General features: G+C 38.6%; 1 protein-coding gene across 1 annotated transcript; it reads right to left on the reverse strand.

The window, feature by feature from the left end:
* Window positions 1-708: 708 nt before the first annotated feature.
* Window positions 709-14,559, reverse strand: bgnb (biglycan b). Its single transcript, XM_042004513.1, has 8 exons — window positions 14,227-14,559; window positions 7,620-7,884; window positions 4,805-4,917; window positions 4,017-4,230; window positions 3,756-3,866; window positions 2,869-2,962; window positions 2,140-2,278; window positions 709-2,051 (listed from the first exon to the last, which is right to left on the reverse strand). Exons 2-8 carry the CDS (start codon window positions 7,867-7,869, stop codon window positions 1,854-1,856), a joined length of 1,119 nt encoding a protein of 372 aa, XP_041860447.1. The 5' UTR covers window positions 7,870-7,884; window positions 14,227-14,559; the 3' UTR covers window positions 709-1,853.
* Between the last annotated feature and the right edge of the window lie 1,413 nt (window positions 14,560-15,972).

Genomic DNA, 15,972 nt, shown 5'->3' on the forward strand with positions numbered 1-15,972 from the left:
ACAGCAAATTGACTGCATGGAAATGTTTTTAAATTGGTTTATATTGATGCAAAGAACAGTTCATGAAGACATTTACTTTGGTTTTTCTCCGCAGCTTAATCTACTATATGCATCCATCATTCTGTTGTTGCTATAGATGGCATCACGAGAAAAAAAAACTCTTGGGAAACTGAAAAGACATAGTAAAAAATAAAAAAAACTCTTTAGAAGACATAACCAGTCAAGACATGGAAAAAAAAACACCTCTGATCCACAAATCCACACAGAACACTAATTCTGACCAAATAAAAAGTTCAGTTAAAAGAAAAAAGCAAGATTTTCACATTTTTTTAGTCAAAGAAATTGTAAATCATCTAATTTGCTAAATAAATGGTATTTTCCTTCTCCAGATATCAGATCAAATGTCATTTTCGATCTACTAAAAAAGATTAAAATGGTTGGCAAATGTATTAGGCTACTTCTGGACAAGATATCATGAAGACCTTTGTTTGTCAGTGCTGTAAATGCTGGCGTTCAAATGATAACTTATTCAAAGATTTGTTGAAATAAATCTTTATGTTTTGTTTTGTTTTTTTGTTTTTTTTCTTTGTTTGTTTGTTTGTTTGTTTTTATTAAAGCCCAGGTTCATTCATCGAGTGTCCATCATTGGTATTTTCTCTTTATTTCTCACACAGCAACCAGGATCCTCAGTTGATCTCTCGCTCAATGCAGCAGGCCAAAAATGTCTTTATTCACATGCAGCAGTAGGTTGTCAGATTACAGAACAGAAACAAGACATAACACCTAGTTCAACGTACATCTACCAATGTCATAAAGGTATCTTCCACCCTCTAAACTCCAAATTCTGTACCCTGAAGCAGATAAAGCGTAACAAAACAAAAAAAAAATAAAACCTGTGCAAAACAATGCATCAACACTACTATTATTTGTAGCACTCTTTGAAAACACTGCCTTCATTTTCTCAAAGAGATGCTGATGTGTGATTCTTCTGTGTGAGGGAGACCTAACTGCCTCCATTTCTCATTTAATACTGTATTAATGTATCAGTCAGATATCTAATATGAACTACAGGTAAAGAATAGACTTAAGAGATCAATCAATAAGAAAATAGCTTTGATAAAGTGTGTTTATTGGACACCTTTCTTTCTTTTAATCAATTAAATCACAACAAACTTAAAGGGAATTTTGTACTTTTTTGTGTTATTTTGCATCTGTTGATGTTAGAAAAAAAAAATTCCAACAGTTCTTTGACTACCTGTTGCCTAATCATAGACCAAAGAAACAGGGTATATCAAAGAAATGAACACGCACAGGAAATCATAGAGCACCTTAATATATGTATAAAAAAAACAAAAATGCACTGCTTTCCTATAGTTTACTCATATCTTAAGCAAAGTGTTAGAAAAATGACTTCTATGACAAGAAGAACCAATGTGAAAGGAAAATAATTGAATGAAATGCTTCACAAGTTTTCAGTATTTGTTTTTCATTGATGTAGGCTCGGGGAAAAACATTCTCCTCTTTTTCATCTGTTTCAGATGGTAAAGCTTTCAAAATGTTTATTTAGAAATATGCAAAAACCCAGATGCAGTGCTGCAGTGGTTTTGCTGTCCACTCACTTCAAGTCATGGGATTGTACTCTTTTTTTTTCCCCCACTTCTTTTTCTATTCCATAAGTTTTTGCTCATCTTCTCCATCACTTATCCTCTCTACAAATACAATAATAAAATTAATGAAACTCCCTTAACACCATCACTCAAGTTTTTCCTCGTTGTTTAAATTATTTGCTCTTACCCCTTCTCTTCATCACCTTTCACCCCTCACTCTTTCCATCTCCCAGCATCTCCTTATTTTTACTTTTTGTAGTTTCCAAACTGAATGGCAAACCGGTCGCTGACACAGCGGAATGTAGCCGGCTGCACTTCCCAGTAATTCACAGGGTTATTAAAGAGGCTGATGCCATTGTAGAAAGTCCTCTTCATCCCAAATCCTCGAGGGCAGAAGGCATCTACAGTCACCTGGCTGATGTTGTTGGAATGGAGGTACACCACCTGAAAGAAAAAGCAAAAGTAGAGGATAAGACTGCAAGATGTGGAGCACTCAAAATCATTTTTCTAAGCTAAAGTTATTTAGACTAACTTGTAGGTATTTCATGTTTGGAAGGCCTTGGGGAACACGTGTGAGGCGGTTGTTGTCCAGGTGTAGTTCTCTTAGACTGGGTAGATATGACAGGCTGCCATTCTCTATGTTGCGAATATGGTTAAAGCCAAGTCCCAGTCTGGGGAGAAAAAAAAAACAAGTGGAAAATGTTACGTAGGCAAAAACAGGGCACTGCCAGAGTAACAAATTCCCTGATGATTATCAAAGCAATGAAGTGATGTTAATCCAGAAGAGAATAAGGGATTTAGAAGCCTGGTGATGCTCCTGTGACCAAAAATGATCCCGGGAACAGGTGTGTCAAAAGGAGATGAAAGAGAATAGGAGAAGATTATAACAGATTATAACATACATGCGTTAATCAAAATGTTAATATTTCACGTTATAAGAGAACAGAGCCATTGCTAGGTTTGTGCCAGTGCTTTTCCTACTTGTCAAAATTTCTGCTGTGAAAAAGCCTTTTGAACGTATCTGAGAGGTTTTTACTTGTAACACAGAGGAAGATGAGAAGCAATATTTACACTGAGATGAGAAAGCACACACAAACATAAAGCACCACTATTTCCCTGCTGTGTTTAGGTGCCATTTAATTAACTGTACTTTGTGTTATTACCCTTAAGGGGCATTGCTGAATCTGAATAAATCTATTTGCAGGTATGCAAGCAAAAGCCTTTAAAGTGCAAAAATACAGTGTTTAAGTGTGAAGACGACCTGTAGATGTTTTTGTAGCGGCTCAGGTCCTCTAATTCCACTGCCTGGATCTGATTGTGGTCCAAGTGAAGCTCGTGGAGACTCTCTGGGAGATCTAGAAGCCAGACACCAAACCTGTGAGCCCTCACTTTTGGTTTAAACATTGCTAATTAATCCAATAGTATTTGGACTGTTCAAGACATACTGACATTTTGTTCTCTGGTTGATGGAAGTGACATTTTGCGAGATGGTTTTAAGTATTTTGCTGCACATTTCAGACAAACAAGACTTAACTAAATGGCCTTTTCTTTAGCAATTAGCTGCTAACATTTTGATTGCCAGCATTTTCTCATGAAAACTGTGTAAAAGGTTTCCATTTCCAAAAAATTGAAATTTAAAACAATGAAGAAGCAGAAACTGTGAGATGGCAGCACTTTTCACTGGTTGACATTTTGTGTAGGACAGAATTCAGGTGGCCTGATGCCAACCTGTAACTGCATGTTTATTCATACTGAAGTTTATCACTGTGGAGTATTTTATTGTTGTTGTGGTATTTGTTTTTTAATTCAGCTCTATGCATATATCAATATCTAACTCTAAACATGTATTTTTATACTTCACCCATAACCAACAATGACTATAGGCAAAGTAAAAACGTTCTTGGTTCACACTGAGTCAGATGGAGCTTGAACCTGATTCACTAGCATGACACTCAACATGAAAATGTTATGTTTGAGCTACATGGACCAACAACATAGTTATTTAACATTCTGGTGTCAGACAGTGTAAAAATAACATTATCATGTTAGCAAGTAACTATATTCCCAAAGATGCTGAACTACTCTTTTAAAGAACCCTACAGTGTAATACCTCCATTTTATATTTCAGCCCCATAGGTGAGTTCTTACCTTTTGGCACCCCAGTTAATTTGGCCTCTGATATACGCAGATAATTTAGTTTCAGCCCTTTAAATGCTCCAGGCTCAAAACCGCTGTTCTGGATGGGGTTTGCTCCCATTTCTGCAATATAAAGGGAGTGTTTCTGGCATGAAATACAATGCAAGCCCTTTAATCTTCTAAATCCAATTTCTCTGCAAATGCAGTAGCAAAGGAAATGGTGAGCATCACAGAATATAGTGCAGATTTGCTGAAGTCATCAGTATTTCTAACCTATGCAGTGCATGTTGCCCAGTCCTGAGAAGGTTCCAGCTGCCACTTTCTTGATGCGGTTCTCATGGATCCTCAACTCAACCAGGGAGGCAGGCAAGTTTTTGGGGATTGTGGTCAGCAGATTCTTTGAAAAGTAGAGCTTCTGCAGGTGCTTCATAGGGGCAAATGTTTTGGGATGGACTTTAGAGATCAAGTTATTCCTCACTGACAGAGCCTAAAAAAAGTAAAAGGGGGAAAAGAATATCAACCAAAGACAGCACATTGTCAGAAGGGTCTTTATTTAATCTGTTTGAGAAAATCTGTAGATGTCAGGTTGTCAGAAAAATGATAGAAATTACAAATTGCAAAACGATTTAGCAGAAGTTCACCACACAGACCTGGGCTGGATGGAAACATTTTAAAGCAGCAGTAAACACACTTTAATAAAGATGCTTTTGTCTAATGTCATGACAGGATTTTCCCAGGATGCCAGATTTAATATTGCTCTTGGTCAGTGCTCTTGAATGTCGGTCAGGAGTGAGTAGAGAGATCAAATACTCCCGATTGGCTCAGAATTACACTTTAATACAATTAAAGCTCTCACAGCAAAATGCAGTGAAGGTAAAAAAAAAAATAGAAAATAAAAAGAGAGGAAATGAATATCTAAACCCTAAAGGAAATGGAGATTATAATGATATTTCACAACACTCAAGTCGATACAAGCTACAGTGGCACATCCTGGAGACGTGCTAAGTTCATGGTAAGAAAAACACAAGTGTATCTAGTGTGTGTGTGTGTGTGTGTCTTACATATAAGTTAGTAAGGCCTTTAAAGTCATTCTCTTTTAGCTCAGTGATACGGTTGTTCTGCAGGTCCAGGAGCTTGGTCTCTGGAGGAATATTCTTTGGCACATCCGTCAAACCTGAAGAAAAAACCAGCAAAAACACAGGAAGGCGTCATCCTCTATTAAATGCTTCCAGCGCTGACTGTCAACCAACACCCTTGTTTTTAATGGGTTAGCACTGAGAATGTTTCACTCAGACACAGACGTTGGAAAATGGTCAGTGGTTTAAAGCTCCATCATCCCAAAAAAATCAAACTAATCACACTCACATGATCACAAATGAGTACTTTGGTGCTCCACATCTATTATTTTAAGCAAAGGTGGACATAGACACAACCATGGAGGGCACACACAAAGAATCATGCAGTTCCTTCAGTAGGACACACACACACACACACACACACAGAAACACAATTTCCCTTTACACCAGATGGGGACACCAGATGTTTTCCATGTGGTTTCCATTTCACAGAAGTCACAAAAGATGTGACTAAAGTACCATCAACAAAGTCACACATCAAATATAAAAGAGACGGGCTCAACCCTGGCACATACAAAGAAATCCAAGCTGTGTGTGTTAATGTGTGAGTGGTGAAGCTTTGTTGCTGTTTGGGGAATAAATGTCTAACATTTTAGCTTCTTTGTGACAAAAAAAACAGGCAAAAACATAACAAACAAAGCCATTTACTGTTAAGCTTGTCTATAAATATTGTCTACTGAGTGATAAATTCACAAAAACTATGAAGAGATTGTGACTAATTCACAATTAAGCAGCATTAAGAAATGCACCTGAATTATTCCATGTAGGGGTCTCTAGAGAAATGACTCAACACACACACACACACACAGCAACCAATAATCATTAACGAGACCGCATCACAGAGCCATGTAGATGAATGCATAAGATGTGGTCATGGATGTGTAAGCAAATCCCGACCCAGACAAACCCTATTTGGACCAAGAACATGATGCAACCAGGCCCACTGGTGAGAGAGTGCCAGGTCTTCTGCAGGGATCCAGTCAGCCACCGACCACATCTGATCCACAAGACTCTACCCAGAGCTGTCCAGCTACGGTTAACTTTAGATAAATGACTCTGGCTGTGCACTGTGCCACACCCTCCATGACACCACACAGGATCAAACCCTCGGCAGCTCCCTCTAACAATCTGTTCAAACCATACCCACACAATGCAGAGAAAGCTAGCAAAGAGGCTCTATCCAAAACTTTTTAACGGTTTGCCCACAGAAAACAAATTGACTCCTTTAAGTTGTGAGGAAAGATTAAATTTCCACCCTAGGCATTATAAATCACAAACCAGACGTTTGCTCTGTTCTTTACTTTGCCAAAATGTTGAAAGGTTTTTACAGTTGCCACGAAACTCTTCGTGTGCTGGATGTTACCCAGCTGATTCATGTGGCAGGAACTATTACCTTCCAGTCAACACCTGCAATATTAGGCATGTCTCCTGCCAGCTGGAAACCTCAGTCTGTACTGCACTCCTGCATCACATCTGCAGACATCATAAACAAACCTGACAAAAGAAAACAAACTCTCACTTAGACCCTGACTAAGTAAATGCTATGACCCTCTAAACCACAAACTGCTGCTCTTCACCCACATCTGCCACAAAATTCGAAACCTTAGCCACAAGCTGACAACACTAGCACCCTCTGAAACCCATGTTCCTCTTGACACAAATGCTCAACATCATGCTGGGATGCTCAGTGAGAGGAGACAGACGCCACCACCAAAATACATCTGTTCCAAATAAGCGCTGGACATCTCGGAAATTATACGCTTCCACATTTACCCGCTGCAGAAAGACTGGGGACAGTAAATACATAGAGCTTGTAAAATGATGATTCGACAAAACCATTATGTCTAAACACAGACATCTTGCTGGAGTTATATGACAAGTATAATGTGAAGTATCTTTATACCTATAAATAAAAGTGAGTTCAGCTGCTTTAAGTCATGCAGGAATAGACAAAGGAGAATGGCGTGCTTTCTTATTATCTGTGGAATACTTATATGGAAACAGGTCTAAAATTAACTCATACTCATAATAAACCTTTTTAGGTTGTGACTTTAAAAGACAGAATAAAATATATTAGTTATTATACTGCTGTTTTGTTAATGTTTTCATTATTTTTTACTTCTGTTTAAATGAATTGAATAACCCCTAATCTCATGTTCAAAACCTTCTGAAAACCTCAAACTTTTAATCATTTATGAATAATGTCCTTTATGTTTAAATCCCACTGGATTAACTCATTATTTCTTCCACTGAGATTTTAATCAAACATTATTTACATTACCTGGAAAACAAAATAACCATTAGAAAGCTTGTCTCTTAAGAAGTGGAGTAAATTAAGAACTTTTTTTTTTCTTTTTCTCTTCTATACCTCCCTCTCTCCTTGTGTTGATCTTTCTCTCTCTTTTTTTTTTTTTTTTTTTTTTTTTTTTTCTTTCCTGTTCTCATTACAGTGTTCTGCATACAACATCCCTCCCACCCTGTATCTACACACAGTCTGGAACACAAAATCCCTCAAAGAGATGCCTTTGCTTGTCAAAATACACCAGCATTACCCCAAGGGAGAAATCCCCTCCCCCTAGATAATACAGCTTAACTCTCCATGGCTGTAAGACTGGGATCATGCTCAGTCATTCAAATCCTCTATTATTTTTCCCTTAGCTAACACACGCTAACAAACTGCATGATGACAAAGCATCATTCATACTACTGTTCTGTTTCCTTTGCACGCACTCTCACTAACCGAGGTCAGAGCACTGGACGACCCTGAGCTGGCAGTGGCAGCCGAAGGGGCACATGGGTATGTCGGGAGGGGGGATCTCCTCTATGGCTGAACCTTCTTCCTGATCCCTCATCACCATCATCGTCCCACCACTGTCAATACTGTCCAAGGCAAAGTCCCAGAAGCCTTTCTGCTCGAAGGGCAAAGCAGAGGAGAGGGAGAGCAGCTGGGCCACGCACAGCAACAGCAGAGGGGAGCAATGTGGCAACATCTTAGATGTGAACACCTGGGAAAACACAAAGAGGAAGGAGAGCAGCATGAGTTTTAATGCATGTTTGCTCTACAGCTATTAGATATCATTAAAACTTATATGTTCAGTTACCAAACACCTGAAATGAGATGTTTATTCATCAAGTCTGTACTGTTTGAGGAATTACTTTATTGTGATTCTAATGACTGTGTTTGTGATGTTGTTGTTTATGAGAATGTGCTGACAGGGGTTTTATCCAGTCCCATTAGAGCGCATTATATCAATGAGGATAGTGTGCATCTATGGGTTGTTATATAACGGGATAAAAGATGCAACAAAAAGTGCAAAGGAAAGGCTGGATTACTAATCTGTGCCAGCAGGTAAATTCCCTTGGAGTCAGAGGAAAGAAGTTGTTGGTTTCAAAGCAGATTATGCTTCCTTGTTCAGTGACAGTGAGTTTAACTTTAATGGGAACATGCAGGGTACAGAAGAAATTTAGCCCAGTCTCACCAAAAAAAGTGTAACTACGTTTCTTCACATGTCTGAAATCTAGTTTGTCACAGTGCATAGTTGAAAATCCTGAGATGGCAGCATATCCTGAGGCTGTTGTATGTAGTCAAGCAGCATTTATGTAGGGAAATGCAATCTATGGATGGTAAAATGTCTAGCTGTAAATGTGTAACCCTGCAGACTTTCCATCTAACTGTGGGCAACCAACATAGAAAAGTATAAAAATGGATTAACTGTGAGAAACAGACAAGATGAGCCTTAAACTAGCAATCTCTTGAGTCTGTGGTTTACTGTAGCTACCACCTCCAGTCATCCACGCCTTCACTGTTATAAGTGTGCCCAAGTGAACACTAGCAAGACATGGATCATGGACCAACATCATCATGTAGGAATATAAAGAAACAAGTTGACATTCTGAAACTGAAACTTAAGATGAATCTGTGTAGGAAACATAGAAAAGAAAACATAGTTATCCTACAGTTTGGCTTTTTTTTTAGATTAATTTCAAAACTCCAGTATATTGTACTGTGGAGAAATATAGTCACTTCATTCTATGAACAGATCAAGTCGGTTTATACTAAATGCATATGGAAATGGTGCTAATTGGCTTATTAACAAGGAACCAGGAGCAAACATTTTTACTTTAGGTTTTCTAACAGGTTAATCTAGACATGGGTATGCAGTTAGTGTTGGGGTAAAAAAAAATTATTATGACATGGTCTGCTTATCCTTAATTATAAGGGCCTACTGTTTATACCACACCTAACAGGCAGACCAAAGCTGGAGGCTGCTGAGGAGAAGTACACTTATACCCCCGTCACACTTACTAGTGCCAGGAACTGATCCTGGGAAGAAAAAAATGTCCTTGTCTGCCTCCTGCACACCACCATTACCAGGAGAGCAAGTCTCTATTCAGCAGCCAATCAGATAGCAAAGAAGACATCACCTAAATGACGGAAAAGTTTATTCCTGCAAATGCACTTTGCAACAAAGCAGCCATTCACTTGAGGAGGAAACTGGGTCTGCAAGTGCAGGCACATGTATTTGCAACATAGTCTCCATGATGTCATAGTTGAGCACACGCACACACAAGACTAATCAAGGTCACTGGACATGTAGCACTGACCTGACTGAAACAAGCTTTTTCACCCCCTCTTACTCAACCCAAAAAACTCATTCTTAGAAAAATAAAATTATTGCCAGGTCAATTGATCCATACAGTTGGAATTGTGATCTTTGAGGCTAATCCTATGAAGTAAAGCCCACTCCTACATGGGACCCTGGAGTGACCTAAAACCCTATAATCTCTAACCTTGTTGTGCTAATTCCCCCTCTGATCTTTGGCTCCATAATCCTACAGTGGGCTGCAAAGTCTTGATGCCAACAGTTAGCATGCAGACAGACCTTCGGAGAAGTTTAGGAATCATGCTGAAACATGGACAGGAGCATAATTTGTCTTTACACATCACAGGGCTCGAGAGAAAGGGATAATGCAAGGTTTGTAAAACAATAGAACAAAAATTATCCACATTGTCTACTGCAAGTTTAAAGGAGATTTTTTTAGTTTTTTTTGGAGTGGCAAATGTGCCTCAGTCCTATTCTACTAAATGAAACACCTTACTTTGTTGATCTTTGCTTAATTTTCAAGGTTATTTCAAGTAGTACTCAGTCACAATAATGACTAAGAATTAAAGCTCATGGGGGAGTTCAAGGGAACTTTAGTTTTGGAAAAATGTCAGTCATTCCAAATTCTCAATACTGCTTCAGTTACAAAAAGTTAAGCCTGTGAAAGCAACATCTCTCAAAGAAATCCATAACTGTAGCCATAGTAAGACTTCACTGTGTTGCATGTTTATCAATTAAAATACTAAATGACAGTTGTCCTTATCCAGTAGAACATATCTATTTTCAGTCTCTTACACTGTGCTTTAAAGATGCTTATTCAATCTCTGAAACTGCATTTATTTTTGCTCTATTTAAAGAAATAGTGCTATTATTCAGTGACATTAAGGGCATTTAAACAAAGAGCCTGTGCATGATGTAGACCTGGTCTCAGCACATGAATAACTGGCCCCTGCAGTCTACTTTCTGCAATAAAAATAGCTGCCAAATTATACCATTTTGTAGAAAAAAAAACACCACTGGCCTTGGTTTGACCAGAAGAATGCAACTAAAAGGACACAGCTAGAGCACACAGAGTCAGCATCACACAATGACACACAACATACAACGCAAAAAGAGTTCGATTACACACAGAAGACACCACCAGTTATTTATATGGCTACAATTTCTGGTGACACCCATGCTCTGATTTGTGGAGTTGCTTTTGTTTTCCTTTTATAGAGATGTGATAATGGATATAAATTCACACAAAGAAGTACTGGGTATGATGAGAGACAGAAAAAAGGAACTAGTACAGTCTGTCATCAGCACGACTGACGTTCCACGGCTACTATAAACACAACATGACGATAAGACTAAACTACATCCCACAATCAAGCAGCCCTGCTGGCTGTAATAACCACTTTTATCTGGCTCTAGTGTTTGTACATTTAAATTCCTCCCTTTTCTCCTCTCCATTAAGTTAAGCTGCGAGCCTTCGAACATCCGGGGTTGAGATAAAAAACAAACCGAAGGCTTCAGTCTTAATTGTTGTTGCCTCAGTTCCCCTCCCACACAATGGCCAAGAGTGGTTTAATGGATGGATGGATGGATGGATGGATGGATGGATGGATGGATGGATGGATGGATGGATGGATGGATGGATGGATGGATGGATGGAGCTATTTCTGTTTTGCTATAATATGCGATGCAGTGAAGTGTGTGTGTGTTCAGAGGGGTGGGGGGGTCAGACTAGAAAATGGAAAAGAAGAAAGAGGCGAGAGCAGAATGACAATTACGAGGCAGTCAGACAGAAAGAAAGAGTGGGTGTTGTGTGTCCACATTAGCCAGAAGGATGTAAGTGATGAGGACTATCCAAGCTGAAGCATCTCCACTGCACTGTAAAGCCAAAAATGAGTGGACTGCTCAATGCAATGTTTAGCTCATCTCTTGGTTTTCAGTAAGCTAGACTCTTAAACCACTGGAACAAATGGGATTGCTAATTGCAAGGCATGTGTTAGCATTTTAAATTTTTTCACAGCCATATGATCTTAGGCTTATAGGCATATAATGTTGCTCCTGAGTCTTTGCTCTGTTCCATAACAGAAGGAAGAAGGGAGGATTCCCCAAAGAAAAGTTATGTGACCTTAATTCAAATGTGTCAATCTCTCTTTCAGAAAGACTAGCAAACACTTAGAGAAGTAAGCTGAAGGTGGATGAATCAGTCATATCAGACAACATATAAAAAAAAAAAACAATGGAGGAAACCAAGCAACAGATAACATATAAGACAGACTTTTGGAGATGATATATGGATGAAAAGATCTTGAATTATTGTAAAACACTATGGAATCTGTGATGGCACCATCTTAAATAGTCCCCCCTCAAGTGTTTGGAGTTTCCCACACTCGTCTGAGATTAGTTTTCCATTTCCTATATGAACCATCCATCATGTGCTGGGTACTTGTCCGACATCATATCTACTGAGTTTACTTCTATTTAACTAAAAGATAGCATTTGCCCAACAGACACAAGCATTTATTTAAATTATATGCTCTTGCCAAAGTAATTTTGTATTTTTTCTCCCATGACTGCAGCCAGAGAAAGACAAATACTATATCTTTTTTTTTCTTTGTCCACTCACATAAAAGAGGAAGATTAACTTGATGTGCATGAAAAATCATCACATTCTATATTTGCACAACTGCTTTGGTCCCTGCAAATTGCTCTTTGGTGCAATAATGAACCCTCAACAATGAAGATGCTAAAACCTGCCACACCTGACAAAATTGTTATTATTTTCCATCTCTATTCATGCCAAATGCAGCTCTTCAAACAGCGCAGGCAGACATGTGACCAGAGTTAAGGTGGGGAAAGAGTTTACCAAGTGCCAGCTGGCATCACAACATAAGTGTATTGGCAGCTGCCACGTCAACACTCAGTGCAAATTAAAATCACATGGTGGCTCAAAGTGATCACAGTGCTTACTGTGCACAAAATAATGTGCATGGCTTGGTATAGGTTTGCAGAGAATAAATCAATGTTTGCATGGGCTCACACAATGAGATACTTTTCTTGTTTTGAAGTTGAGCCATAAACTAGTGCAAAAAAATGTAAAACTCACAAATGTTTGCATGTGGGAACCTATGTTGACCCAAACACATTTTCTCATATGCATAAACACGTAAAGTGTTTAAATAAAAGATTTGAAATTATCTGGTTGTTTGACTAACCCCCTCCACCCTCTCTTTCATTTCATTGTGCCATGTCTTCCTCTGACAGGCACACATGCATCCTTAAACCATTCACTCTTCAGATATACAGGCTGTTAGTCCTAGGCGGGTCTGGTAAGAGCATTCGGGTGGAGTTAACTGCCGCAGCGACTGTAATTTGGTGACTTCCATCCCTAAAAAAAGGAGCTCTTTGGCAGCTCCTCTCATGCCGCCTAGCTTGGATGTGGTGGCAAGCTGCTCAGTGCTGCAGAGATGAAGCCTAACCAAAGCTGAACAGAGAGTAGAGCAATATGGCACAGCAAAAAAAAGGGCTGAATCTCTCAGTGGCGGAGAGAGAACTGGCGTGAGGATCCATGCCTGTGGAAAGATAGGCTTCATTTAAAAGATGTGGATTATGCCAGAGTTTGGGCCAATTATAAGTGAGTTATGAATGGCTTTAAGCAATAGCTGCTCTATGAAATAACATGAACAATGAACATATTTTATTGAGACAAAAAAAAATGACAAGAAATAAGTTTTAACTGCAACAATAAAGAAAAAAGAAAACACCAATTACCAGCTGTTTAAAGAGCAATTTTCTGCAGAGGGACTGCAGAGCTGCACCTAAGCTGTGAGTATGAAAATAAAGTAAAACAATGCCATGTTGAAAGAGGCAAATGGACAGACAGACAGGGAGGAAGAGTCACAGAGTAGAAACACTGGCAGGTGCAGGGTGGTCAACCCGCAGACTGGCTAATAGGCAGGCATGCTGAAAGGTCAGGAAACACACACATTTAAACCATCAATTTTAACTGTCTGACCATTTTCCAGTCAGTCTCACACTGTTTGCTTTGTCCTTCTATGGTGAAGGGACTCTGTTCCTGGCTGTTGGTTTCTGGACATGAAGTCACCAGAAGGAAAAAATAAATTTCCTCCATGATGAGCTGTTTGCATTATATCACGTAAAAGAAATAATCAATATAAATGTATATATGTATATATATGTATATAAATACTGCAAAGAGTAGACCAATCTACTGCTATACTCCCATGTGCTGCTTAATGCTGTTCACACACAATTAAATTTATTAAAATGTGTTATATTTAGATCCTAAAAAGACAGTAAGGGAAAATTGCTTTAGGTATGGAGTGGAAATAATTTGTCCAAATATTATCACATCCTTTATTACTGATTGAACAGCATGTGGAGATTAGTTGCGCCATCTAGTGCACACCTGGCTTTACAGCATGCATCAAAGGGTGTAACAGGTTGAGAGGACCACATTATGATAGCCATATCGTTATAATAATAATTAGAAGGATATAAACATCGTTTTTTTTCATGCTATGTATTATTTGGTGCAAGCAACATTGTTTAACATTACATCTTCAACATTAGACATAAAAGTACACATAAATGTTAATGAAGCGCAAAACATTAAACCAAAGAAACTGAGCACATAATGTAAAGTATAACTAAGTAATTCTCATGTAGGTGAGCACAATACTCACAACACTGAAAATAAACTCAAATAAAACAACCCAGCTCCCCTACCTGGATAGAAATAAGATATTAATCCCAATTTCCAAAAAAAAATCGAATGAAGAGTGTTTTTCTCCCTCTGCGCGTCAGTTTATCCCGAAGATGCAAAGAAAAGTGCTATTTGTTCATCACATTAAGGGGTGGTTGCGGTGCTTCCCAGGGGTCCTCTGACATCCAGCCGCCGCTCCTCCACTTCTGCGTGCCGCTGAGGAACGTGTCAGCCCACCGAGTGTGCGTCCCAGTCAGGGGGGAATGACTGCGTGTCGGGAGAAACGAGCACATAAAGTTAACAAGCCAACCTCCTTTCTCCTCTTTTTGGATGGAGGAGGAGGGAAAGGAGGGGAGATGGAGAAGATTGTGCAGTATTTCTGTGATATCGAAATGAATCATATCTACAACAATCAAATGTTATAATGTTTGAAATATTTACCATGTTACTGAACTTAAATGACCACAGTGATTAGTTAAATCAAAGCCACACCTCACTATCACCTTACAGTTGGTTAAAAACTTTAGTCTGTTTAAGTTGTCTTCTTCACAATTCTTAAAACTCTTTTGGAGAATGAAATATGGGCTTGTATTTGTTTGATAGGTAGCCTATTAATTAATGCTTTCAAGCAGCATGCGTATGGGAGTTTAAGAAAAAATAAAGTCTATAATAAATTTTAGTTCAAGTTTGACTTAATACAACTTTGACGTTTTAGCTCTTGTGATATTAAAGTACAGCTTGTTTTCCACAATGAGTCCCCAAAAAAAGGATCACTAGGGTGTCACTGAGCTGGGACGAGCCCCAGAAGAAAACTTCAGCAGCTGCAAGACAGCTTTATTAAATATGAACATACTGAAATCTTTTCTTTGTGTAGCTGTTTGTCTGAGATGATGTTACCCTTCTCATTTTAGTTCCAAAAAGATTCCCACTGCTTAAGCTTCATCAGGGGAACCAAAAGGAAGCCTTTGGCTAAAACAAGTTTGTAATTTCACATTAAAAAACAAACTGTTCTTCCAACTAATCTATCCTCTTATCCCCCCATCATCAGCTGTGTGCCAAGAGTTTTTGGAAAACAAAGTGAATTTTGATGTAAGCAAAAATTGTTTTTTGGGGAAAGGGTAGGTTTTTCTACAGAATTTTAAAGACTTTCTACCAATTTTCACATTCTTGGTTTGTATTTAAAAAACAAAAAAACAAAAAAAAAAAACTGTTTCTAGAAAGTCCCGGGACATACTTCCAGGGAAGTCTCAGCTTGAATCCTTCTCTGGAATCCATGTTTTCTCCTTATTTATGGCAGGATGAAATGTTCTTTTTTTTTCAGTGACTCTGATTTCCTCTGTATTGCCAGCACCCGGAGCGAGGCAGCAAGTTTGGCAAACCACTCCTTCTAGGAACTTATCCAGCTTTGCACAGATGCAGGTATGTTTGCAGCTTTCCACACTTTTCCACACTTTAGCTGTGCAGCTCCTCCACAATTAGCATAAAATCATTATCACTTGCATTACTATCCACATAAATAAAAGCAGACATTGACACTTTTGTCAGTATTTCTGATTAATTAAAAGTTATTTTTCCGCTCTAAAAGTGGAGAAAGCATGCAAGCCTGACCAGTGCCCTGCAGCAGTTATTGGCAAAAACTAAAGTTTTGATAAAGGCTTTTGCAGATAACATTCCTTCTTTCTGTGCTTCCTCTCTTTGTGTCATTTTGTAGATTCAGTCTTTCTCTGTGTGCCTGTCTCTCTCTCTCACTGTGGTTCACTTGATTATGG

This window comes from Melanotaenia boesemani, chromosome 13 (assembly GCF_017639745.1).
Source record: "Melanotaenia boesemani isolate fMelBoe1 chromosome 13, fMelBoe1.pri, whole genome shotgun sequence".
Classification (NCBI taxonomy): Eukaryota; Metazoa; Chordata; class Actinopteri; order Atheriniformes; family Melanotaeniidae; genus Melanotaenia; species Melanotaenia boesemani.